This window comes from Macrotis lagotis, chromosome 6 (assembly GCF_037893015.1).
Source record: "Macrotis lagotis isolate mMagLag1 chromosome 6, bilby.v1.9.chrom.fasta, whole genome shotgun sequence".
In the NCBI taxonomy this organism is placed as follows: domain Eukaryota; kingdom Metazoa; phylum Chordata; class Mammalia; order Peramelemorphia; family Peramelidae; genus Macrotis; species Macrotis lagotis.
The window spans coordinates 231,290,532-231,318,105 of NC_133663.1; the positions used below are offsets into that span (position 1 = coordinate 231,290,532).

At 39.5% G+C, this 27,574-nt stretch overlaps 1 protein-coding gene and 1 pseudogene across 2 annotated transcripts in view; one reads left to right on the plus strand and one right to left on the minus strand.

Annotated features, from left to right (window-relative positions):
• The window catches only part of MSL3 (MSL complex subunit 3), a 29,608-nt gene extending 11,581 nt beyond the window's left edge, over positions 1-18,027 (minus strand). For both annotated transcript variants that reach the window (XM_074192455.1, XM_074192456.1), the window contains exons 1-10: positions 17,635-18,027; positions 15,956-16,038; positions 15,473-15,568; positions 15,115-15,215; positions 13,663-13,751; positions 12,444-12,566; positions 11,580-11,740; positions 9,199-9,357; positions 7,041-7,303; positions 5,448-5,557 (exon numbers count right to left, since the gene is read on the minus strand). In XM_074192455.1, coding sequence (XP_074048556.1) covers positions 5,448-5,557; positions 7,041-7,303; positions 9,199-9,357; positions 11,580-11,740; positions 12,444-12,566; positions 13,663-13,751; positions 15,115-15,215; positions 15,473-15,568; positions 15,956-16,038; positions 17,635-17,736 — 1,287 coding nt within the window. In that variant the 5' untranslated portion in view covers positions 17,737-18,027. The remainder of the gene's footprint in view (positions 1-5,447; positions 5,558-7,040; positions 7,304-9,198; positions 9,358-11,579; positions 11,741-12,443; positions 12,567-13,662; positions 13,752-15,114; positions 15,216-15,472; positions 15,569-15,955; positions 16,039-17,634) is intronic.
• Positions 18,028-26,049: 8,022 nt separating this feature from the next.
• On the plus strand, positions 26,050-27,026 carry LOC141492067 (AN1-type zinc finger protein 2B pseudogene; annotated as a pseudogene).
• Positions 27,027-27,574: the final 548 nt, after the last annotated feature.

A 27,574-nucleotide genomic window follows, 5' to 3' on the forward strand; every position in this document is an offset into this window, starting at 1 on the left:
TTTTTGGGGGGATTTTGCAAGGCAATGGATTTAAGTGACTTGCCCAAGGTCACATAGCTAGGTAATTATTAAGTATCTGAGGCCAGATTTAAACTCAGGTCGTCCTGACTCCAGGGCAGGTGCTCTATCAACTGTGCCACCTAGCTGCCCAAGAATGAAATTCTGGGTAAAAAAAAGGCAGGGTTAAATTATTCCAATAAGTAGGAAAAATGGAGTTGTCTAAAGAGATTGATATGGATGCACAGGCAATCTCAGCAACCAAACTGAATTTTTAATAGCTAGGTCAAGATGATAAACTTTGGTTGTTCCTTATTTGATCTAGGATCAAATACAAAATCCTGTTTATCACTTAAAAGTTTTCACTACCTGGCTCTATCATACCTTTCTAGATCCATACCTTATTCCCCCTTCTACACACTCACTCTAAAATCCAGACAAACTGAGCAAACAGATAACACTGTATCTGGCTTTACACAGGCTGTCCCCTATGACTGGAATGTGTTTCCTCCCCACCTGTCTCTTAGAAGTAGTTTCCATTTATTTTATTTTAAAGCTGAACTTAATTTATACTTCTCACATTAGGCCTTTTTTGATACTCTGAATATGTTAATATCTTGCCTCTCCAAAATTATCATGCATTTTGTATATATTTAATAATAACAGTATGCATTTACATAATGCTTTACACTTTGCAAAGCACTTTACAAATAGCTCATTTTATACTCCCAACAACATGGGGGGAAGGAGTTGTAATTATCCTTATTTTACATATAAGGAAATTGAGGCAGACAACAATTAAGTAATACATACAGTCAAAAATCTCTACCCATCTGGGACCAGATTTGCCCTCGTTTTCCTGACTCACATTCAGTGCTACTGGAACACTCCTAGAGCACCAAGCTGTCTCTCAGCAGTCAAGAGTTGTTTCATTTTTATCTCGACAAGTCTGCACCTAACATATTTCCTGATCCACAGCATTTAATAAATTGACACAAAAGCAGGCAACAGGATAAATGCAAAAATGCAGTGCTATATCATAAAAATGTCAGAAGTACTAAATTTGATAAGAAAAAAGTTTTTGTTTGTTTTGCTATCCTATTTTTTAACTTCTCATGAAGAAGAGGATCAAAGAAGGAATAGTGCAATCATTCTGGGTGAAAAGGACAATGAAAACTCTTCTATTTTATTTTGCCTCCTTTTTCTCTGCAAAAGGAAATGGCCTTTAAACTAAAGGACCAAACAAAAAAAAAAGAGAGAGAGATAATTAGGAATTAAAACTAAAAAGTTCATAAAGGAATGACTAAAAAAAGCCAGGGCAGCTAAGTGGTGCAGTGGATAGAGTACTGGTCCTGGAATCACAAGAGGACCTGAGTTCAAATCCTACCTCAGACTCTGCCCCTAGTTCTAGATAAAATCAAATCATGTACTGTTAATGAACTACACCCTCAGTTAGAGAACAGGGGTATGAACTGATTGCAGGGATTGCACTTCATTTTCTGTCCTATTTAATCCTATGTGGAAAGCCCTTCTTTCAGTTAAAATGGGTTCCAGAAAATAATTTTAAAAGCTATTTCTCCTACAGCCAGTTCTCCCTTTTGCCACTAGATGGCAATCTCACACTGGCAAGATGAAATGTTGGTGCATTTACATGGAGTCAGTCAACCCAGAATATTAAGTAAAAAATAGATAAATATGTAGTTATATGTAAATAATACAGGCCTGGAGAAATTATAGATAAAGAAGAGAAATGAGTACATATTTTATTTCAGTGTTTCTCAAACTATGCTGCAAAGATAGTTTAAATGAACTTTACATCATATGTTTATGAGTATTAAAATGATCATTTAGGGGGCAGCTAGGTGGTGCAGTGGATAGAGCACCGGCCCTGCTGTCACAAGGACCTGAGTTCAAATCGACCTCAGACACTTAATTACCTAGCAGTGGACCTTGGGCAAATCACTTGACCCCACTGCCTGCAAAAACAAATTATAAGAGGATTTTACAAGGATTCTGCCAATTTTTATTTATCCTGAGGGATTCTAACACTATAGGAGAATTTGAGAAGCGTTCTATTTTCTAAGTCAAACTGATCTATTTACCCTGAATTTTCTGTCTACTTGCAGAAATTAATTCCGGATACATCTGTGTCCCATAAGATAATTTTTAGTTCTATTTTCATATATTCTTCATTAAAGTCTTATTCCAAGGCCTCAGTGATTTAAAAAAAGTTTACTCTTGATTCTTCAAAATTATCCCAACGGGGTAGAACTATGTAGGGATTCTATGGTACAAAAATTCGAATATGACCTGGTAGTCATTGCGGTTTAGGGAAAACAGTGGATTTGGAATAAGACCTAGGATCAAATACCAGGTCTATCCCCTGTGTAGACCTGAGTAAATCATTTAACCTCTCTGGTTCTCAGTTCTTTAATCTATACATTGAGCAAGTTGGTACAGTAACACATTTTATAGATTAGAATACTAAATCCCAGAGAAAATAAGTGACTTGCCCTAAATTACACAGATTGGAAGGTAATCAACAAGGGCACTTCCAGCTCTGAATCTATAAGAAGTTCAAGTTTTAGCCAAAGCAGCTCATGAAACTGTAAGAGCAAAGGGACCGGAAGGGAAAAGGGAAAGAAGTGTAGTATAAAAATATAGAATTCATAAATTTGCAAATATATGAATACTGAAAAACTACCACTGCAAATAAATGGAAAAATAAAATAAAATTTCAATAAAAAAAAAGTAAAGGGATTGCATTTGTGGTTGAAATCCTGGCTCAATCCAGTGCTTTTAAATATGCCTCTTACTCTGCTATGTCATCATGGCTATTGTTATCAAAAGCTATGCGAGCAGAGGATATCCTAAGAATAATAATTTTCCTTCATTTTCAAAGAAGACTATGACATCATATTATGCCATGACAAGCATATGAATTGGATTTTAGTGACGGGGTGCTATGCTGAGTCACCAACTTCACTTTCTTTTCCAAAGCTATCTGGGCCCAGTGGCCAGATATGAATCAGGATGACTGGAGGTGGCCCTGGATGCAAGAGACTTAGGGTTAAGTGACTTGTCACACAGCTAGCAAGAGCCAAGTGTCTGAGGTTGGATTCAAACTTCCATCCTCCAGACAACAAGGTTAGTGCTCTAAAGGCTGCACCGCCTAACTGTTCAGGATATTCTAAAAAAAGCCCTTATCAAGCTCAAAAGTGATAAAAGAAAATCACTAAGCTAAGCTCAAATAGGCTCAACTACTTGAAAGTTGGTTTCCAGGCAATACATTTTTTTGGTTGGTTTTTTTTTTTTAGGTTTTTTTGCAAGGCAAATGGGGTTAAGTGGCTTGCCCAAGGCCACACAACTAGGTAATTATTAAGTGTCTGAGACCGGATTTGAACCCAGGTACTCCTGACTCCGGTGCTTTATCCACTACACCACCTAGCTGCCCCGCAGGCAATACATTTTTTGAGGGAGAAGGAAGAAGTGGAGGAAGAGAAAGGCAATAACTGTCAAAGAAAACATACTAAGGCAAGAAGCAGTTGAAATGTTTGCCTGGGAAAGCATTCATATTAATAAATCAGGGATTTCATAAAAAAACTGAAAAAAAATTCAAAGTACACATTTTATTTACACCAATAATGCACAATTGCTTTTCAGTACTATGAGAGACTTGAGAAATTTATGCAAGGTCCTCTTTTTCAAAAGGATTAGCTAAGGCGGGGCGGCTAGGTGGCACAATGGATAGAGCACTGGCCCTGGAGTCAGGAGTTACCAGAGTTCAAATTCAGCCTCAGACACTTAATTACCTAGCTGTGTGGCCTTGGGCAAGCCACTTAACCCCACTGCCTTGAAAAAAAAAAAATAAAAACTTAAAAAAAAAAGGATTAGCTGAGATTAATTAACTACAGCTAATAGTTAATCATGGCCATGGCAGAGCCAAAGCTAGAGTCACAATACCCTTACCCTCAGGCCAGCACTTTTTATATTTGTATCTTGTGGCCTCTCACAGGGCTCTTTCTGTTTCTGTAGAGCACTTATTTTCCCCTATTTTTTCCTACCATTTTTTTCTCATCTTTTTATCTCAGAGTCTAAGGGTTATAAAAAAGAAGAAAAGCCTCAAAGAACATAGTGGTTCCTAAAGCCTGTGATTCACTGTCAAAGTGGAAATAATTGTTATTTCCACAATCTTTCAAATGTAGAAATGCTCCCTCCTCCATAGTTTAGCTATATAAAACTTAACAGGAAATGACAAGGTTTCCTTTTGTTTAATGCCATGTACACTGTACACAATGTAATGTTGATTGACTGATTATTAAATCATACTTTCACTTCCAAACATAAAAAAAAATTATTCTAAAATATAAGTAATATGTTCTAAAATATATGAATGTTTTGGCTGTTTAACGTTGTTTCAAAGATATGTTTGTGAATGATTTTATAAAAGCAGGTTTTTATAAAATGAATTCTTAATATTTAATATTTTTATAAAAATTAATTTAAAGTTAAAGTAAACTGAAAATAAAGGGCTAAAATCCAAAAGATAACTCCCAAGTAAAAAAAACCAGAAAGCGCACGTGTGTGTGTGTGAGAGAGAGAGAGAGTGAGAGAGAGAGAGAGAGAGAGAGAGAGAGAGAGAGAGAGTGTGTCTGTGTGTCTGTAGGTAAGATGAACAGCTTAAAGAAGCCCAGGTTGGGCTAAGACCAAACTAAACAGATTCTCTGAGTCACAGGGGCAGAGGAGAGAAGGGAGCAGTCTGGGCAGAGCAAATTCACAGGGAGAGACCACAGAGAAGCAGCAAGAAGGAATCAAAGGAATCAAGAGTGGGTGAAGGGGAAAAACTTATAAGGCTAGATAGAAAGATAAGTTGGGGCCAAGCTGTGAAAGGCTTTAAATGACAAACTGAGGGATTCAATCTTAAAGCCTTTGGAAAATTATTTTGGCAGTCATGTCGGGGAAAGATTTGAAAGAGAAGAGATCTACAATAGGAAGACCAGTTAGAAGGCTACTCCAATAGTCCAGGAAAGAAAAAAAGTGAGGCCCTGAACTAGGATGGTGGCAATGTGAATAGACAGAATGAAATATATTATCACCTTTGGTTTTCTGATATCACTCAAGGAATAGAGAACTAGAAAAGAAGATGTCCAATTGTGTATCAAAAATGAAAAAGCACCTAAGTGCCACACTGATATATTTCAATAAACACCCAGAATATGGGGGAAAAATCTTACATGGAGGTTTATGAAAAGCATAGTATGGAATAAAGGACAGAAAGACAACCTCAAAGCTAGGAATATTTGGGATCAAGATACACCTGTAATGCATGCTGATTGTCGGATGTAGAGCAAGTTACTTAATTACCCAGCACCACAGAAAACTCTAAGACTAATTTTTTTTTTACTCTTCAACTACTAATGATGACAAATTCCAAAATATTAGTTCTTTACCTCATTTAATTCATTATTTCTTCTACCTTCAAAACCAGCAAACACTGTACTTCCTTCTTTGCTAGGAGTCAAAGTAATAGGTGAAGATGATCCACTATGTACTGGGGTTTCTTCCAAAAGATGAGGGGGAAAAAAAAGATAAATTAATTCAGCTGCAAATTATACATTCAATTAAACAACTACACATTAAGTATGTGGTAAAGTAAAAAAAGTACTATAAAGTATAAATCTAAAATCACTAACTCAGTTATTACTCAATTAATAATCACAATCATACATACACATATCATAATTACTTGGCTTTTTAGTTCATTTGTAACTTCCACCTCTAATGGGTTTCATCCTTATTCCCCCCTTTCCTCCTCTCCATTTCTGTAACAGCAACATACATAGTTTACAATTTTAAGACATACCTAGTAACTCCAGATTAAAAAGACTGAACTTGACTGAGTTGGAGAAAAGGTCTCAAGAATGACTTGAACTAATAGTAACTAACAGAAAAACAATTATCTGCAGTCTATTATTTGCCTTAGAATCAGCATTAAGAGAAATACAGCCATCAAATTCAATGGCACAACTAAACAGAAAAATTAATGGTTACATAGTGCTTTAAACTTTTCAAAGCACTTTCCATACATTATCTCATTTGATAATCAGAACAACCCAGTGATAAATATTAAGGCCATTATTACCCCCATTTTACAAAGGGGGGGAAATGAAGGCCAAGGCTGCTTTGCTCAAAGGTCACACAATTAGCAAGTGGCAGAAGTGGGGGTTTCAACCCAAAATTTCCATGAATCCAAATCAATAATCTTTTATGCATAAGGATTAAATCTAAAAAGGATTTAATTTCGTTTTCTTGTGCCAAAACTTAGAATGACTATGACTTATAAAATCAGTTGTTCAATACACCAGCTTCATCATTCTCATTCAATCTCATGTCTCTCACTATGCCCAAGTCCAGAACGCCAGAAAAATTAGAAGCCAAATGTTTCTTTGTGCCCTTAAGAATTCTACCTTTATCGTCCTATATTGTCAGCCTCTCCCCCCTCACCCCCTTTGCCCTCTCCAAAAATTCTACATCTTCCATTTCCTTCATGGCTCAGTTCAAAACTCATCTTCTCTCCATGAAGCCTGACCTATGATAATTTTTTACTTTTCTCTTAACATGTTAAGTCTGGAAAACATTTTATTACATGCTACTTTGCACTTAACTATTCTCTAAAAGTTTCAAAGATGGAAAGAGAGAGGGATTGAGAGAGAGTGTTAGTTTTTACCAAATGGCTAGAGACTTGTCTTCTATTTTAATCTTCCTGGTAAAATGTTATGCATTCTGTAAGTACTTAATAAAGATTTACTGAGTTTAATTATGATTTACTTTTTAAGTTCAAAATGAAACCAGCTGGAGGAGTAAGTACATGTTTTATAATTAGAATTTAAATCTAACTAGTTTTAAACTATGTTTTGAAAAAAGTGGAAGTCTCAGCAATTAGAGCTCATGCATTGGATTAGTCAAATGAAAAAAATAAAAATAAAGATTCAAATCATTAAGCTTTATGAAGAGAATTACTTAATAAAAAGGCTTTAACTTACTCTTTTCCAAATGTAAAAACAGTTTTGGCATTGTGGCAGATGTGTCAAGATGCCTTCGCTTAGGTTGTGGAGAAGCACTGCTTTCAGACAATCTGTCACAGCTAGATGTGTGACGTGTAGAACGTCTTAGAGACTGTAACATTTCCGGCTCCGCTTTTCGTCTTTTGGGTGTTGCTGGTTCTCCTGTAGCAGGCTGACTGTCTGTGGACTGAGGAGTTGGTGGATTTAACAAGGGTGGACTTGGTGACAATTCCTCCTGATTCCTTAAAAAAAAAAAAAAGGTAAGAACCTTAAATTAAATTGACCAACAACAGATTTTTTGTAGTGGGAATATTTATCCCTTTAAATAATGTACTATGGGGAGGAGGGGCGGCTAAATGGTGCAGTGGATAGAGCACCAGCCCTGGATTCAGGAAGATTTGAGTTCAAAGCCAGCCTCAAGACACTTAATAATTACCTAAATGTATGAACTTGGGCAAGTCACTTAACCCATTGCCTTGTAAAAAAAAAAAAACTCAAAACAAAAAAAGTTGTCTTAAATAATGTACTGACATACCAAAATAATAAAGTTACTATTTAGAATAAATTCATTTTTTTCAGACATTTTTCAGTCATGTCTGAACTCTATGGCCCCATTAGGGATTTTCTTGACAGAGATACTAGAGTAGTTTGCATTACTTTTTCCAGGTCATTTTACAGATAAGGAACCTGAGGCAAAAAAAGGTTAAGTGACTTGTCCAGGGTCATATAGCTAGTCTGTGTCTGAGGCTGGACTTGAACTCAGGAAGATGAGTCTTCCTGACTCCAGGCCCAGGCCAGTATCTACTTTTCCAACTATCTGCCCAAATTATATCTAATATTTTATATTCATAAAATACTTTACATACCTTATTTCATTTTATCTTTGCAAAAAAAAAAAAACATGAAATAATCCAATGAGTATTACCTGCATTTTACAGGTAGGAAATCAAAACATACAGTAATGGAAGACTATTGGTGGAACAAACTGCCAAAAAAAGATCTCATTAATCTTTCCAAGTATCCTAAGAAATATATAAATTTTTGTGATTATGACTTCCTTTATATAGATCAATGGATTATAAAATGTGTTTTTTATAACACGCTTTGCTTAACAAAGAGCAAACTGCTAAAAAAATTTTAAGCAAAAATTAGATTTACTAATTACCAAAATTACTAATAGACAAGGTCCAGAATGGAAAAAAACTGATGAATTTAGAATTACTCTCCTTCAAACTTTTGAGAATGAGGGCTAAAAAGCAAAGAATTGAGAATTCTTAGCTGAATATTGTATGGTCTATGGTATGAATATAAAGCATTGTTTGATACAGCTCTGCCTCTCTGAGCACATGACAATGCCCTAACATGGAGGTGTATTTCAAAGATGATACATGAAATAATTGACTTGCACCTACCAATGCTGACTCTAAGCAAAATTGTGAAATACATGAAATTTTTTGTTGGCTATCTCCAACTACTTATTAATTAGTCTCTTTTATTCTCTCCTGTCAGTCCCACTCTATTACACATTAACGGAGAGGTAGGTGTTAGGATTATCCTTATTTTACAGATGAAGAGAAACAGAGACAAACAGAATCCAGTATTTTTAACACTGAATCATGATGACAAAGAGACAAGAAAAGTTTCTTGAAGAGAAAATTTTTTCAAATCTTTTGCACCAGAGTGCAAAATAGGCATTTTAAAAGTATCCGTTCAACTGAATTACGTATCAGAAGTCTCTAAATGTTTTCCAGGACAATGTTTACTAGGAAAACTAAGAAATAACAAGACTGTAAATGATGAACAGAGCCAAGTATGTGGTTCTTTTTTACCACACCACTTACACAATAAGTTATATTGTTTTTACACAATAAGTTATATTGTTTCTAGAAGGATTTAATCTAAATTCTTTAACTGAAAATAAAAATTCACTGAAGTGGTTTAGAAATACAAAAAGATTTAATGATGCTTAGATTAAACTGGACAATGTTCATCTCAATATCAATCTAAAAGAATCACAATAGTGCTCAGAAAAGATTAAATAGCCAAGTAGCAGTTTTACTGTGGAATAAATTTTTTGAGAAAATTATTTCAACTATTAAATTTTAATCATTTTAACAAACTAATGTATATATCTTACCTATTTGTATTTGTTGTGCTTTCCTTGATTGGAAGAAAAAATTTTGATGAAGTCACCTTTTTATATTGAGCTTGTTCATATGGATAAAGCAAAATCAATGGCAGAGTGAAATCAAAGGTAATCCTTAATCCATCAACCATTTCTTTGCAAAGCTCAACACTGAGATGTTAAAAGAGAGAGAAACAAATTAAAAATAATTTACAAAAAAAAGGTTAAATCTGGCAATTAAAATTGTAAATATAGGAATAAACAAAATACAAATGAATTACTATAATTAAGCCTCAAAAACATCCTCAAATTTTTTTATGATATTTTTAATTTATAAGAATCTAATGAATTCTAAGTAACAACAATTTAATTGCTAGACTTGAAGACAGAAAACAGTCAACCTATGTTTTAATTTAGCCCTATTACTTCAAGAACTTCAGGAATATGTAATTTCATCCACATGAATACTCATTTGACTGTCACCTTAGTTGGTAGTATTGGTGTGACCAACCTTCTGAAGATGTGCCTCTATGAATTTATTATTTATTCTCAGGCATTGGATGAAACAATCCTTTTCTGGGTTGATACTCCAAATCTTTCTAAATACTGATACTTATGTAATATTTTAAGTTAGCTTTACCCTTTTCATCTCATTTGACCTCACAATAACCCCCTAAGGTAAATAAAAGAGATGCTATTATTATTATTATTATTATTATTATATTATTATTATTATTACTATTATTATTATTGTTATTATTTTATACCAGTTTATTTAGAGGCTAAGTGAAATCAGGAATTAGTCCCACAGTTACATAGTCAAGTTTTCCAGATAGCAGTAAGCACCACAGAACTGCCTCTTGATAGCTTAGGAGAACCTGCAAGGATTTCACTCCACATCAGAGAGTAATCCCGAGTAGGACTTTAGTGGAGGCCTAATAGGCTAAGTGTTGTCAAACTAAAAAAGTCTATGTTTTCAGAAACAAGAATAAACAATTCAGCAAGGTGGCGAAGTGGATAGAACACTCCACCAGGAGCAAATCTAGGCTCAGTCACTTACTAGTGGTGTGATCCTAAATAAGGCACTTAACCTTTGTTATCTTCAGTTTTCTTAACTTTAAAATGGGGACAAATAATAGCAACTATCTCTGAAGGTTGTTGTGAAGATAAAATGAAATTAAATTTGTAAAGTGCTCTGCAAACATGAAAGCATTATATAAAAGCTATGATGCTGTGTCAAAGTTAGTAAATTAAATTGGTAGGGAAAATACATATAAAATAAAATCCACAAAATGACCACACTGATAAAATTAGCATATTTAACAAAACATACAGAACTACTATATCTAAAACTGATCATTGGTGTGTCTAGAGCCACACTTAGGAGAACATTTGTTCTCTGGCACCTCTTTTGGTGTGGCAGTGTTTCTAATAAGTGTGACTAATGGTGGTGCCGGCCAACTATGCTACAAGAAACAGAGTTTCTAACCCTCTTGCTGGTTTTAACCTTTCTTCATCTTCAATTCCCTCAGATTACTGAAAGCATGATAGAACTGCTTCTGCAGACTTGCATTGCAGCAAAATCACAGAACCTGAATTCTTCTCCTCTCCCCGCCTCTTTCCTATACCTTCATGTACCAGCCATACATCTATGTGCTTTCAGTCCTTGACTTGGAAAAGGTGCTTCTGTTGGGTTCCTGGAGAATGTGCTCTATTTGGTTCTGTTATTTTACATATACTATGTATTTTCTCTAGGGAAAAACAATCTCTCAGAAACTAGAGTTAAGAGAACCCTCCAGCAGAGGGCAAAAGTATGTGGAAAAGTTCAATTCACAAACTGCTTGAAATTCTACCTTTTATTTTTAATGCACAGAATTACAATGAGTAATTTGGCTGAGGCTGACAAAGCCAGCCTAAAAACAAGGGATAGGCCTTAAGAAACTTAAGAGCTAGCTGGGCAAGTAGACATTAAAAGTAGCAATGGAGCACATTCAAAAAGGCCAACAACTATACTATTTAAAGGCAATATTTTAAAAGAATCCAACTATTCACAGAGAATTTCTAAGATCTATAAAATATTTTCCTCACAACTACTATGTGAGAAAGACAATAATATAATATTATCATCATTTTACAAATGACAAACCTGAAACTCAGGGGGTTAGTCAACCTCAGGTCCCTTGACTGCAAGGCCTAGAGTTCTTTGGCACCATGATCAACTGCTTCTCTTAGAAAATAAGCACCCTCAAAACACCTGTGAGCTGAGGTGAAGCAATAATAGTAATCATTGCCAAACAGAACTTAAAACACAAGTGCTCCCTTTCTCCCTCTATTTGAATTCTCTTCTATCCCACAGAACAACAACTGCACATTTCAGATACAGTATGACTTACTTTTTTTCTGGTGGGATGTAATGCACATTCACATTCACATGAGGAGTGGTTTGGTGGTGACGAGATCTTTCATTGGCTGAGAAAGCTGCATTGATGGCAAAATGTTTCACATATGATTCCAAAATGGTTATTATGTTAGTTTGGCATGGTAGTTTCACAAGCTATAAGAAGTAAATATTTTATACTGTTAATCATTCAAATAATAATATTCATGATTCCAATGACAGTAAACCTAAATTACTTCCTATATAACAATTATTAAAAAGCATTGATTTAGGCTATTTCATCTCAATTTCTCTACCTAATTAATAGAGAATAACCAATTTTTTTTCAAATAAAGCTTTAGAGAGAAATGATCTTGGCAAAATAAAACTAGGTAACAAAAACAAGGGGAAAAAGTTCTAGTTTTTCGGTGATGTTTCTGCCATACATCTCTAAAATGATTATAATATAAGTTGCTATAATGATAATTTCAATATGACTGGTGCACAACTGTGAATCATGGAACAATATAATTTCAAAATAATTAAAGTTGTGGAGAAAGCTACAGGACTATTTGTCAAAATGTTGTAGAAGTAAGTCTTGCATCATAAATGAATTGGAATAAATTACCCATAAGGTAGCTTTCAATTCTGAAATATTATAATTTATCATACCAGTAAAGAGAGGGTGGAAAAAAAAGAGCTAGTATCTTAAAACATTTTAAGTATCATACTGTTACAAGAATTATTTTTAAAACTAAAGTTTTAAAAATGTAAATTCTCTATTCCCCAAAGCTTTCCTCAGCTACTGTTAAGTTTAGTTAGATGCAACGCAAATAAAAAGTGTAAACTGCTCCCCCAATTTGTATACTCCTTTGCATACACGTTTTCTCCTGTTGATATAGTAGCAATCTTCTTCAAGCTTCTTCTTCAAAACTTCAGGTATTTCTATACTTATTGTTCTTTCTTCCATGTCCCTTTTTGTATGAAACTCCTGTTCTTCTTTCTGTAACAAAAAACCATTTTTAACAGTTTAATACAATAACACTAAAAGAGGTTTCTGGGTTTTTTTAACTGCAAAGATATAATAACTTTCATAACAGATTCCTGAATTTATAAAACACCTCAAATCATAATCATAATGTTAATACTCTGAAGCCAGACGTAGCTCTATAGTTTGTCTACTACTTGTTTGGCACTGTGGACTAAGTTCTCAGTAACCTAAGGGAAAAACAAAAAAAAAGCCAGAATATGGCATCTGATACTTCCAGAAACAATTAACAATTCCACAACCTAAGTAAATGGCTACAGGCTGCATCACCACTTATCTAACACCACTGACTTGCTCCTCCTCACCTGAATCATCATTCTGCCACAATGGACCTGAAAACTGGACCTCTATACCCATGCTTTTTCAGAATTCATTTGTACTGTCGTTGAGAAAATTATCTGTCATCTTTGGAGGTTTCACCCTAAGACCCAGTTGATTAGTAAATGAATGTGTATAAACTGTCCAACTTAAGCCAATTAAAATGAATGATCATCTTACACATCAGACCATGCTTCAGCTTAACATCCCATTTCAGACCATCTCAACTGGACCTCATTTTCCAACAATCCAGAATAAAATTCCCTTTCCTGGCCACCTTTCCTCTCAATATGTTGCCTTCTGTCAGAATGTAAACTTCTAGAGGGCAGGGACTGTCTTTTAAAAAAATATATCCATCTTCAATGCTTAGCAGTGCCTTATAGATTGTAAGTTCACTTTATTTCATTCATTCATTCAACTGAATAGAGAAATTTCAAAGGTGCCATTTTTCACACTATAGGAGAAAACTATTCTGTTTAAAAATTGCTTAGAAAGATTTAGAACTTGAACAAATATCTTTGGACATCTGAATAAATGCTAAGAGTCAATAAAACATCTAGTACAGTACTGTAAATAAGTCAAATCTTTTGTACAAAGTCAAGTTTTAAGAGAATTTTTAAAAAATATTTAAACCATGATTCATATTTGAAAAATTTTGCTACAATAAATTTGTTTTCTTACGTCTAAGATACAGGAACAAAAACATTTTTTAAATTAAGTCTTAAATTTTTACCATTTCTGTTTTCTCTTCAATGTCACTTTCTTCACTTCTTATTTCCTCATCTGTTTCTTCACTACTATCATCAGAAGAGCTACTTATGGCTATATCAAACAAACAAATCATATTTTGTCATTATCATCTTATATCCAACGAGTCTACCTAAAATTGTAATGAAAGTTATTTTCTCCAAAAACCTTGATGAAAGAAAGCTTTCAGTTTATAATTTACTGAAAAACTAAAGGTTACTAAATTCATCAAGTTTGAGCTCATAGAATATCCTCAATAAGGTTCATGTTTATTCGTGTTTACTCAGAAAGAACATACAATCTACACAGGAAAAAACAAACAGATGAAACATGCTTATTTCCATCCTATGGGATGGTGAATCCACTGAGTTGGCACCTCTAGTAAACACAGAAGAGACAGGAGCTGCAGACTTATGATGAGCTCAGCTCAGAATAGGAAAAGGGAGTGTGAACTGCAATGCCTATGAGCTGCCAAAGATTCCATCATGTACCCTAATTCAAAAGGCATCATTTCAATCTAATGTTCTCCAAGAGATAATGCACAGTTGTGAAGCTTGTTAATAAAATCATAATTGCTGAAAACTCAAAAATTGCAGGTGACCCAAAATTACAAGTGGGACAAAAGAAGTCTGCAATCATTTCCAATAATACCATATGTGTAAAAATTTGTATAAAGACTGTGAAAGAGGAGGAAGTGCATGATTGATTAGAAAAGGAGGGCTGGTCATTTAACAAGAGTATAGAACAAAAAGGTGACACTTTCCCAAGTGTTGTAAAATGTAAAAAGTCTAGAAAAATATTTCCAATATAAGCAAGAATTGTACACTATTGAAAAGCTAGAGAGAATCTTCATATCAGTAAGATCGAAACAGTATTCATGCATTAAAATAAGTAGCAAGGATTTTTTTTTCTTAATTTTTCAAGTAAAACATACAAATGCCAAATGATGGTTTAAGAGTCTACAAATGTTAGATGAAGTAAGATCCGGTGGCTGAGTCCTAAACCACATTTCAAGATGCTAAAGGAAACACATCAGAATCTGAGAAAGAAGTTAAGTAAAATAGATGGAAAGGCCATTAATGGAGAAAAGCACAAGGTTGAATGAATGATGACAGAGAAACACTGATTCTTATGTAGCAGATATGCAAAAGATTTTATCCAATCAGCTTAAAATGATTTCACATCCAATATCTCCTATTAATTCACATTTATTTAAAGTTTTACATATATTAACTTATTTGAACCCCAGAAGTTCTAGAAGAAAAGTTTTACAAAGGTATTAAACTCCCACTTAATAGATGAGAAAACTGATACCTAAGAATTTAAGTTTCCTGAACTTACTTCTCCTATGTCCAATGTTCCTTACAACATGACACATCTCTGTGGATAGATAAGTCTAAGAAAGTAAAGTTATTATTCAATATATCAGATAACTCACAGTTTTCATCATTTTCATTTTTTTCTTCGGCAGGAAAACTTTTTAACACAGAGTCAACACCAGGCAACCTGCAGCGTCTCTTCTTCCTTCCTTTTCTTCTCCTAAAGAAGATAAATTCAATTGAACTACATCTATAGCAACTTAAATAGAAAAAAATGACAAAAAGAATTAAAATAAAAAATAAAGGTTAGTATCAGTTTCAATATTCTAATACAGTTACTATGGCTACTCCATCAATTGATTCAAATTTAAATGGCTCCATGTTCATTACTAAATGGCTTAAATAAATGTTCATTTTTCATATAAAATTTAAAACATCACTTAAAAATTTACACTGACTTGAATTTAGCATCCTTACATGCGAGCTACAGCTTTTCTTGCCAATTTACGTTGTAATCTACGATTTTCATCTGTGTCACGAAGAACATGATCTTCAGCTGCCCATCTATCCCAGCTGAGGAAACAAAAGGTGGGGGAAAAAGTGACTAGAAATATTCAAAATTCTAAAATTATAGTGAAGCAAAGTCTAAAAAAAGCAACGGGGGAGGGGAGGAAAGGAGCTATCACAGACCTATTTTTTAATTTTAGAAACACAATCTAATAGTTTAAAATCAGAAAGTAGTCAAAAAATTGAGAAATTATATCTTTTAAGTATATTTAAAGACCAGGTTTCCTTAATTACTCACAGTATTTTCAAAGTAGATAGTCTGCCAAATATCATTCTTTAGAAAATGAAAACACAATTCTTCCTTTCAAAAAAGTGTTCTTAAAAAGTTTTTCATTTGTTTTATAATGTTTTTAATAGTCTCCCTAGTACATTGGTTCTGCAGTTTACACTTACCTTCTGTTCCAACCATTAAAATGGATCAGATATTCTGGGATCTTTCTGCCCTTCTCATCTTTCCCAACAATAACATCAACAATCTGAAATAGGAAGAAACAGGTAAGATATCACTTATACATTTGGGAGACATACATGAGAAATTATGAGCCTGATCAGAGTGACCAGAAATAATTTTTAACAGGTTTCTCTCATTTTTTAAATCTGTGCCGGAATGACAATTTCTTCCCAAATCTCCGTTTTTTTTTCTTTAGTGGATGCATCCCACTAGGAATAGGAAGTATCCACCCAACTACCTTCTAATTGGTCTCTATGGATTTTAGTCAGGGCTATTTTCTTCACCCCATTGGCCAGGGAACCTATCATTAAAAACACACCAAACCACAGGCAGGACAACTTGGCCTCGGCCCTGGGAAAGTCTGGGAGATGTAGTCCCTAGGCCTCCACCTCTCTCAGGCTAGACTCGACTATTCTGAGCTGTCTCTTTCAACTTTTTCTTTACTTCTGACCTCTAAGAGGGGGTACACAAATGCCACTTCCCTCTCACTCACAATCTATCTCCCCTGCCTCAAACTGGAGAATTTTCTTCCAGCACATCCCTGCCACAGGCTTCAAAGATTTGTTAGCGGAAGCTACGTGGTGCCTCAGGAACATGTTGGGGGCGCCCATTTTAAAGTGGCACAGGGCAGGCAGCCACTACGGGGAGGCCTCAGGAGGGAGGGAAAAGCTGCGCCTCATTACGGGCAAGGGGGCTCAGGGGGCACTGCTAGACGCAGCGTGGAGGGCAGGGCCAGGCCAGGAGCAGGGCTTGGCCACCAGGAGGGTGCCCTGTGGGAGGCAGGCGCAGAAACTCGGTGGGTTTTGAGAGAGAGGCAGAGAAATGAATGAATGTAGAGACGGAAGACGGATGAGAGAAATAGGCAGGGCTACATAGATGGTCGATAGGAGGTAGGCAGGCAAATATAGAAGTACAGACTAAAAATCGATACAAATGAATGTTTTAATAGGTTCGGTTTCCTTTGTCATTTAGTTTATGCATTTAAAAACGTTATCCTAAGAAGGGGTCCGTGACAATAAAAAAGCGATTCAAAGTTTTTGCCACGCGAACTCCTCGGATCCTCACAGCACCCGCCTGGGTTGGCGCTATCATCCCCCTTTTTTTTTAATTAGGGAGGAAACTGCGGTCGAGAGTTAAGTCAAAGTTAAAAACCCCGAAGCTATTGCAATGGGTCACTGCAACCTCAAAGTGCCTAATTCTCATAATTGTTTTTTTTTCCTTTTTAGAGAAAATGGCCTGTAGGAGAATTATGTTTCACTCCTATCCGCTGTCTACACCTCTGGCATGGGGGGGGGGGGTCGCAGGCAGTAGCGGGACGCCCTTCGCGCAGCACGCTTTGGCTCGGGGGGGGGGGGGGCCTCCCAGGCGCCCGCGTCCCGGGGGCGGGAGGCGTCGGAGCCCAGCGCGCGCCCCCGGAGCCGCGGCCCCTCCCACGGCGCGGCGCGGCCCTCCCCTCCGCGCGCGGCCCCGGCCGCCCGCCCGCCCCGGCGGTTGGCGCCCTTTCCCTCGCGCCGGCCCCCCCGCCGTCCTCCCCGTGGCCCCGCCGGGAAGCCGCGCGCCCGGCCCCGGCCCCTCTCCTCCCGGGCCCATGCGGCCCCGCCCGCCCCCCGCTCGGTGGCACCTTGGCATCGTACAGGACTCGCGCCTTAGTGGGGTCGGGCTCGAAGCACAGCACTTTCTCCCCTGACTGAAATTTAAATTTCATTCCCCCGCACGAGCTCATTTGTTCATCGTGGCAGAGGGAGAAAATCCAGGTCGCGAGGAGCGGCGCGCGAGGTGGGGGCGGGGCGGGTGCGGGGCGGTGCGGGGCGCTGGGGGGGCCGGAGACCGAAGTGGGGAGGGGGAGGGGGGCGGGGAAAGAGGCCGCTCCGGCCCGGTCTTCCCCCCTCCCGCCTGGGCCCTCCCTCGGCTCCGCCTCCCGCTCGGGCTGCGCTCCGGCCGGCCTCCCCTCGGGCCCCCCGCCCCCACCCGCTCTGCCCGGCTGCTTCCTCCCTCCGGCTACCTGGCCCGCGCAAAAGCGCGGCGCGCACGCGCTCACCCACCCCTTTTTATGTGCACGCTGCCGTCGCGCCGACGTGGATGGGTGGGGGACCTCCCCCCCCCCCGGAAGAGAAGCGGAGAGGGTGGGCGGTGGAGCCGGATGGCGGCCCAGGGGGCTACTGAGCATGCCCGGCGCGGGGGCCGGTGGGGGTGGGGGAGAGGTGCGAGGACCCGGCCATGGGCCGCCCGGAAGAGCGCGGGGGGGGGGGCGCAGCCCGGTCACATGACGCGCGGGCGCGCCCAGGCTTCGACCGGGAGGCCTGCTGCCAGGGCCACCCGGGCCCTCGCCCCCTCCCAAAGAAGGAAATCGCGGAGAGATGGAGAAGGGAGAGCGGAGGAAAGGCCGGGGCCGGCCCCCCACCGCCACTGAGCCTCGAGCTTCACAGTCCACCGTGGCCCGACGGCGCCATACTCTAGTTTTTCCTTCCCGTGTGCCCAAGTGGGGGAAGCATGGCATCGAGCCCAAGACCCTGGATTTCCAGGCCACTTGCACGCCAGCTTAGCGGGGGTCCCTGCCCTCCCCCTTGGGTGGGGAAGGGGGAACAGCCAGGGCCTGCATAACTGAAGATGAAACTAGGTAGAGCCGCAGGTCCAAAGTGGAGTGAGTTTAAACTTCGGGAAGAGTTGGTTCTCCAGTCCTCCCAGTGGAGGGAGGCCCTGAGTTCTGGCTCTCCCTCTTCTCCCTTTTTACACAAATTTTATCTGAGCCTTCATTTCCTAAAATGTAAAAAGGTGACTATTCATCTTTTCTAAAGGTCATTATAAGAATCAAGAGAAAAGGGCAGCTAGGTGGCACAGTGGATAAAGCACGGGCCCTGGAGTCAGGAGTACCTGGGTTCAAAGGTGGCCTCAGACACTTAATAATTCCCTAGCCCTGTGGCCTTGGGCAAGCCACTTCACTCCATTGGCCTTGCAAAAAAAAGAAAAAAGAAAACAATGGGAGTGTACTGGATGCACAGGAAAGATGAAGAGAATTGTGAATGTAAACGGAAAGAATCTGGGTGGATATGTAAATTGACTGGAAGTAGAGAGTTATGATTGTAACAGAAACAATTGTAATCTTGGGTGAAGACCCTCCCCAATACCACTCATTCATTGTTTAATGTAAAATTTAAATCCTTTGCCCTCTACCAGTTCCGTATAAGGGAAGGGAGTTCACTGTTTGCCTTTTGGATGAGAGGCAAGACAGAAAAGCCTGGGTTGGACCCCAGTCTTCTCTGACAATGGCCCAGCCAACACTGCTTGGTTGTTCTTTTATCTATTTCTCTACTTGGTATCCCTGGAATAGGATTAGCAAAACTCTTCCAGTCTTGTGATTGGCTGGGCCATTTCCCCCTTTGTAATGGATTCCCTAAGGGCTCCCCTCCACACCCTGTGAAGACCAACACCCTACATCTCTCACAATTCCCCCTTTTCATTTTAATAACAACTTGGTCTTCATACTTCACCATCAGTGTCTTCCTCAAATTAATTCACAATCCCCATCCTCAATAGAACTACTGACTTTCCCTATCAATATCTTTACCTCTTCCTTATTAGAACTGTACACCTGTACTAATTTGCTGGTAGAATCTTGTACTATGAGTTATTAACTGGATCACACATGGGAGATGCACCCAACTTAATAGGATTCTCCCACTTAGGGCCAATAGTAAGATACCCAGTAACTGTTTCCATGATGAACCAGTAAACCAATTCACTCGAGGAACTAAATAGGCTTGTCCAGGTTTGGACTGGAACATGTGCCAACTTTCTAATATCCCTTGTTATCTTCTTTATCACCTGCCCATTGTCATCTATCTTTGGGCAGCAGCTTGACAAGTTCAATTTACCACAGCCACCTCCTTCCTCTGCCAAATCTAGCTATGTTGAAGACTCATCTCTCTTGCTTGGGACAGCCAGCAAGTCCAAGGCCCTAGCTGTGTGACTGGTCATTTTTCCACTACAACTTGGAGTCTTATTAGTCTATTCAGGATAAGCTGGGGTTCCATAGCCCCAACTCCCATCCTGTGCCCAGGTAGTAGGCCTTTAAGTCTAGATAACTCCCTGACCAACTCTTTGGATGACTGGGTCTAGGTAGTAGTCCTACAAATCTAGTAATGTCCCTCTAGTGGTAGTTGGTCTTCCAGGAATAGTTTCCAACAAATGGATAATACTGTTCCTCCTCTTTACTTCCAAGGGGCCCTCTTAAATAGGCCATATAATCATCATGATAATAGGTACATTTCCAAAGTTGCTGTACCTCCTCCTACTGCAAGTTTTTATACCAATGTCTTTAGAAAGGTCTTCATGGCTCCAAAATCCAAACTAAATTCCTGATTTTGGGCCATTGGATCAACCCTAAGAATAGCTAATATATTCCTAGTGATGTTCCTTAAATTATCTTTCTTGCAAATGGCCACTTCAGCACTTTCCTTCCAAGTCCACACTAACTCATAATCAGTTTCCCTTAACAAATACCCCAGTTTTCGCATGGTTACAAGGGATCCAGGTACCATCATTAATCTCACATGAGTCTGAGGCCACCTGTCTTGTTGAGTCCTGAATATATGTACCCTGCTTCTGGACATGTCCAGATGTTTGCTATTGCCCAGGCAAATATCCTGGCCAATCGCCCTGAACTGACTCAGTCATATGCCACTGGTATCTCTCTCCTCTGGATCAGAATTCTGTGCCACCATGCACCTCTGACCAAGGACTGAGAACCTAGGCCAGCCCAGGGGTACCCAAGGCCAATTCTCAAACTGCTGTGAATGATGGCAAGTCCAACAGCCACACCAAAAGACTGGGCATTGACTTCTGCCAGCTAGTCTCTCCTTTCACCTTTATGAACACTCAGAGATAGGACTCATTCCCTATACAGACTCACATAGCTATAATAATGCCACCCAATCATCTCCCTCTTTCTTCCTCAATGGAGAACATTTTCACCCCTACCTCCCCTCCTCCTTTTCATAAGAAGGACATAAGTAGGAGTGTCACACTCACAGTGTCAAGAGGAAGTTACAGATAAACAATGTACACCTAGGTGAGAGATGGTGGAGATGAACTGGTCCAGTGTCTCTCCTCTCCTCTTCTCCCTTGGAGGCATCCAACGTCCTTCACCATCTTCTGAATCTGTTTGAAAAAGTCCTCTCCAGCTCTGACTCCTTGAGACCTTGTCTTCTGGTAGAGAAGCTGCTTAACATCTTATTCAGATCAAAACACATGCTTCCATCACTAAACAATGAGATTCTAAAGCTTATTACAATTTACATTTTGCCTTATTGCCATATTGACACACATAGTTCACTTTTAACATAAACTTCCATTAATATTTTACTACATGAGCAAACTCACAAGCTTGAGTCAATGTGATCATTCTCCTTGGGAGTTTGCTCCATACACATACATTCAACAGTTGTCTTTGTTCTAAGAGTTCCCAGGATCTGGCTTTAACCTAAAGGTGTTGAGTTTAAAATCCCAAACTACTTAACTCCTTGCAAAAGTTACAATAGTGTTAAAAGAGTTTAATCCCAAACTAATTTAACAATCTAGGTTATTTAATTCCTCCCATTCTGTACAAACTTTGTCAGAATATTACAACACTAGTATCCCTCTTTTAAAACCCTCAGCGGGCTTCCCAAGACTCTAGTTCAGAAACTTTAAAAACAATGCGAGTCATCACTCAGGCCATATGGCCGGCAGGTATTCATTAAAAGTGATTTCCTTTCAATAAAGGAGTCTCTTAACCCCTGGATCTTATACGTTTTTTTTCTTTCCAATGACACATCCCACCTGTGGAGGGATCTTTCCCTTTTAAGGCTTAAGCACTTGAGCTCTCCTGTTTATCCCCCCCTCCCTCCACGGGTGGGTGTGTGGGGCACTTAGGTAGACTCAGTCTAGGGTTTAAGTCTTAACAGGATGGCGGATGGGACTGAGACCACCACGTATCCAACCCACCAATCCTTCCCTCAACCCAGGGAGAAAGCATAAGGATAGGAAATCTCTCCTCTACCTTCTCACTCTTTCCCTTAAAGGTTCTTTCTTCTCTTGAACTTCTAAACTCTTTCCCCAAAGCACAACTTCCTTTTTTTTTCTTTAAGAATCTCCCTCCCCTTTCTTTAACTCTGCACACCTAGCAAAGTACTACAGTACTACAGGTGAGGGAGGGGCTGCCCACCACTTCCTTCTCCCCCACCTTCTGAAACTCCTGGGCCCAACTCCCAGCTAACCCTCTTTTAAAACCTGAGCTTGGTCCTCAGACTCTAAAAGAGACACAAGACAAGACATAGAACAAATACACACACTTCCACGGGAACATTCAAACTCACTCACACAGCATTGGATCCAATCATCTTCCTTAATTTAGAAAACATTTCTTTTCCTCCTCTCTCCAGACTTCCTCTTTCCTCTTGGGCCCTGCTGTTAGCTTCCTCCTCTCTAAGAGTGGCCAGAGGATCCTACCTATGTTTTTTTTTTTATCTTTTTCTAACTTTCTTAGACATAAATTATCCAGCATGCTGCATGTTCCACCTCCTCTTTATTTAAAGGTACCTTATGGTTCACTGTTCATCAGATCCAAGCTTTGGGCACCAGACAAACTGTTCCTGGATGGGGATTTGTGGCCATTCAGAACAGCAGTATCTGATGAGCTTACTTTTCTCTTTACCCTGGGCAGGATCCTCACTGTCCCAGCTAGCTCATTTCCTACCTGAAGGCCTCTCCTTGGGTATTGGATGGGGGGGAGGGCTCTTCCTCCCCTCCCTGAGGCACCTTTTCATCCCCTGGCCTCCAATCTAGGAATTCCTTTCCTGGAATTGTCTAGAATCAGCCTCAAAAGATAAAAACCAAAGTTTCTCTACCTTTCTGGTTCAGTTCCACAATTTTCCATCACTCTCCCCGTCAATGGCAGGCTTTCAGGTCCATTCAGAGATCCACCCAAGGGAACCCCGGAAAAGAAACAAGGATCTGACTTGAAATTAAGCTATGAGTACTCCTTCCCCCGTCTCTTCTAGGGCTTCCTTAAGGGATTTTTGAAGATCCTGGAACGAGGCCCCAAATTGTTATAAATGAATGAAAAAAAAAACCTTCTAGAGTGAGAGAAAATTGTACATTTTATTCATGAACCTTGCAAGATACACCTTACAAGGTATGGGTACTTCACCTAGGGGTGAAGCACGAATTAGTCTTCAAAGTCAGGTAATTTATGGTCTTCAGAAATGCTTTCCCCTCCCTCTTGGATGTTCTTAGGCTGTCAGAGTTTGAATTACAATCTGAAAGGTTCACCCATTCCATGATATGTCCTTAATTTGATCCCCCCCACACATCATACGAAGCATGATATGCTAAAGAACCCCAATCATCACAGGGGGTGTGTGGGTTAATAGTCAATTACCTAATTGCACTAACTCAGTAGCATTAGGTCAAGATCTCTAGGTCACTCTTGACTGGTTGAGAACCTGGTTTAGGGTTTAGTATCCTTGGAATGGGATTAGGAAGACTCTTCCAGTCTTTTGATTGGCTGGGCCATTTCCCTAAGGGCTCCCCTTCACACCCTGTGAAGACCAAAGCCCTACATTTCTCACAGTGACTATGAGTAGAGGGCCCCACAGAGAACAACTGAAAATTTTGAAGATGTTCAGATTGATCACAACTTTGTATGAAACAGCTCCTGACTCTTGGCAGAAAACTGACATATTAGACCAAGGAACCTAGTGAGATGTTCATTTGCAGACATTGCTAATTTATTTTATTTAACTATATTATTACAAGTGAGGTGAATAATGAGAAGTGAATATATCAAATACAAAGAGATGCAAGGAGAAAAAAATAGAGTATATATATGCAAAATAAAATCTCAGGTTACAAATGCAATTTTTGTTACTGTTTTGTTAAAGATTACAGGTGCTTATGTACTTTTAAAAAACTACATGTAACAAAAATTTGTTGCTTCCTATACAACTTTTTTTATTCTTTGTGTAATATAATATTGTGTTTATTTCATAATAAAAAATATTAAAAAGATATAACCCCTTGGAAAATTAGGGGTTTGCCTATAATTTTATTTTTGTAAAAGATTTGTAATATAAACAGTTAACAAATTTATTTTTATTTTAATAAAATATGAGAAAATGTTTTGACAAGACCTATAATTTTTATTGGTATAAGAAATTTTTTTCTGAAATCAACTAAAAATGCAAATCAATAATTGTCCTGCATTTTATAATCTTAAAGAGGGGGCACTGAAAGTTTAAATTATTTACCCAGAGTGACATAGCTTCTATATTACAGAGGTAGGACATGAACTTGAACCAGATCTAACCCCCAATGCCAGTGCTTTATTCACTATGCCTCACTGCCTCTCATCTGAGCCATACTACAATATTTTACATAAATAAGCTCTTTGTGAATAAGGATTATTTCTTTCACTCATATTTGTATGCCAAATGTCTAACACAGTGCCTGGCATGTAAGCAATTGCTTAAAAGTATATTCATTAAATAAAACTACAGTTGTACTAACTATCAAATGTTAGGAAAAATATTGACAAGCTAAAGTGGGACCAGGAGACCAGGATGCCTATGGAGAAAGAGGAATGAATTCTGACATAACAGAAGGACAGAATCTAGTCTTTTTCTTAAAAATCTTTAATAAAGCAAAAGCTCAGTCACCTTAGGCAGGATATTCATGATCTCAAGATCTCAAAGCTCTTTACCACACAGAGCATCCTTTTCTGAATGCTTTCTAGGACTTGAGGACAAATTGAAGGAACTGAGGATATTTAACAAAGAAAGAGAAAATTTAGTGGGAACACTGAGTTCTCAGATATTTAAAGAATTTCTCATGCACTGATATAGTTGCTAACAGATAGTAGTCACTTAATAAATGCATATTGCTTTAATTGATTGATTTGGAATAGGAATTTAATTTCTGCTGTTATGCCCCCAGATGACTGAACTAGAACCTTCAAGAAGAAATTAAAGGAGGTTAAATTTTATTCAGTTTTTCCTAAAGAAAGGAACTCACTAAAACTTTTTAAATTTTAAGTGGTCATATCTGCATCTGAAAGGGCCAGGAATTCTCTTAAGCCTTGGAGGAAAAAACCTCATTCTAAGGGCTTATCTTTTATTTAGGCCTTTTTTCTGACTCACTCAACTACAGAGGAGAATTAAAAGGACAAAAATTTGGAAAACTACAAATCCTGGAGCTATTCAATTGTTATTGAACAAATGACCCCCTGGCTTAAAAGTTAGTACTTAAGAATGAAAATTCAACATCATTAGCTAGCCCAGGGTGAGGTCTTTGATTGAAAGACTCAAGCCACCAGATTTGGGGGAAAAGTTCAGAGAAAAGAATAAAGTTGAAAGTAAAAAGTAGCTGTTTTCTTTTTTTTTTAAAAGGGGTTGGTAGTACAGTGGATAGAATACATATGTGCCTTGTAGTCAACCCGGTCTGAACCCAGTTCCAGTATATTGTGAGCTGTATGATCTTGAGCAAATCACCAAACTTCTGTTTGCTTCAGTTTTCTCAACTATAAAATGGGGATAACACCCACCTCCCCAGATTATTATGAGGAAGAAATAATATTTACAAATCACTTTAGCATAGTATCCAGAAAATGGTAGATGCTTTATAAATGCTACCTATTATTAAAAAGCTTGCCACTTGGGGATGAAATTGATTTCATGGGAAGATAAGAAGCCTCAGTAGTCAAAAAGATTCTGGTGGAAAAAAGGAAGGAGAGATATATTTTTGGAAAAAATTTTTTTAAAGAAAAGGAAGGCGGGAGCCTCTCCAGCTGAGCCTGCAGATACGGGAGCGTCTGCGGCGACCGGACCTGGGGTCGGAGAGCGCCGGGCCCCCCGGGACGGAGTGGCTCTAGACGGAGGAGCTGCCGGGCCGCGGTAGGGTGCCCAGCTTTGGGCCGGGCGCCACCGCTTCGCTTCCTCCGCCACAAGCCCCTCCTCCCCGCATCCCGGGCCATGGAATTCCCGGGCCATGGAATTCCCGGGCCATGGAATTCCCGGACGTGGGAGCGCACTGCTCGGAAGCCACCTGTCAGCGCCTGGATTTCCTGCCTCTCAAGTGTGATGCCTGCTCTGGCATAGTCTGCGCAGATCATGTGGCCTATGACCAGCATCATTGTGACTGCCTGCAAAAAGGATGTACAGGTGCCCGTTTGCCCACTGTGCAATGTCCCAGTGCCTGTGGCAAGAGGGGAATCACCCGACCGTACAGTAGGAGAGCATATCGACAGGGATTGTCTCTCTGACAGCTCACAGCAAGCGTAAGATCTTCACCAATAAGTGTAGCCGAACTGGCTGCCGGCAGCGGGAAATGATGGAGCTGACCTGTGAACGCTGTGGCCGAAACTTCTGTCTCAAGCACAGGCACCCCCTGGACCATGAGTGCCCCGGGAACAAATTGCCTTCCAGACAGACTGGACCTGCAGCTATCTCCAGAGCCCAGGGCTTAAGTTCTAGCACAACCCCGGTCCCTGGCCCAGGGTTGGGGAGAACCTCCCCCTCTGCTCACAGCAGAGGAGCCGAGTCACCAACTCTTGCCTTGCAGAATGGCCTGAGTGAAGATGAAGCCCTCCAGCAAGCCCTGATACTGTCTCTGACGGAGGCCAAGCCTCTTGTTCCTAGTACTCAAGAGGAAGAAGACCTAGCTCTGGCCCAACTGTTGTCAGCCAGTGAGGAGGAATACCGAAAACAGCAGGCTCAGAGCCGAAGCCTGAAACCTACCAACTGCAGCCTTTGCTAGGGCCCTGGGCAGTTGAGTGGGGACGGTGACTCAGCTTAGAGGGGCTGTGGCCCTCACCCTTCCAGTGTCTCCTGGAAGAGGCTAGAAGCTCAATCCAAGAATGACAGTGGAGATTAAGGAAGAACACACCGGAGTGCCTCTGAGTTCAAGGTGGCAGGAGCTGCTGCATCTTCTGTGCCCCCCACAGAGGGGTTACCCCAGGAACTGTTGCATATATCCCTTGGTGGGCAGGAGGAACTTGGAAAGGAATAAAGTATCTGCCCAAATAGTGGTTATGACTGCCTTTCTCTAAATACAGAATGGAGCTCAGGTTTCACTGCACACTTTATTTCTGCATTTCTGAGGTCCTGTTTCCCTGAAATGTGAGGTATACCACTCCCACATTAAAGTGGACTGGGGAACTAGATCTCCTGGGCTGCACAGCTACAGAAGTCTGGATTGATGAGGACCCCTTCCCAAGCTCATGGCCCCGGGGACTGGCTCCTTGTGACTTGAGGCGCTTCCTCATCTTGTCCCTGTTGTTGCAGGAGCCACATGTCAGCATACACCCCTCCTCGGGCCAGCAGTGCCTCATGCCTAGGATGGGGAGGAAGATAAGAAAAGGCAGAGTCAGTCAGTCCTTAATCATCTGGTGGCATCCACAGGAGATTCCATAGTTAATGTGTTAGTTTAAATTTGTTACAAGAAGTGGCTTGATGAGGAGGGGGGTAGGGATACATTTACAAAAATAAACATGTCAATAAAAAAAAAGGAAGGCAATTCCTGGTGGGTGG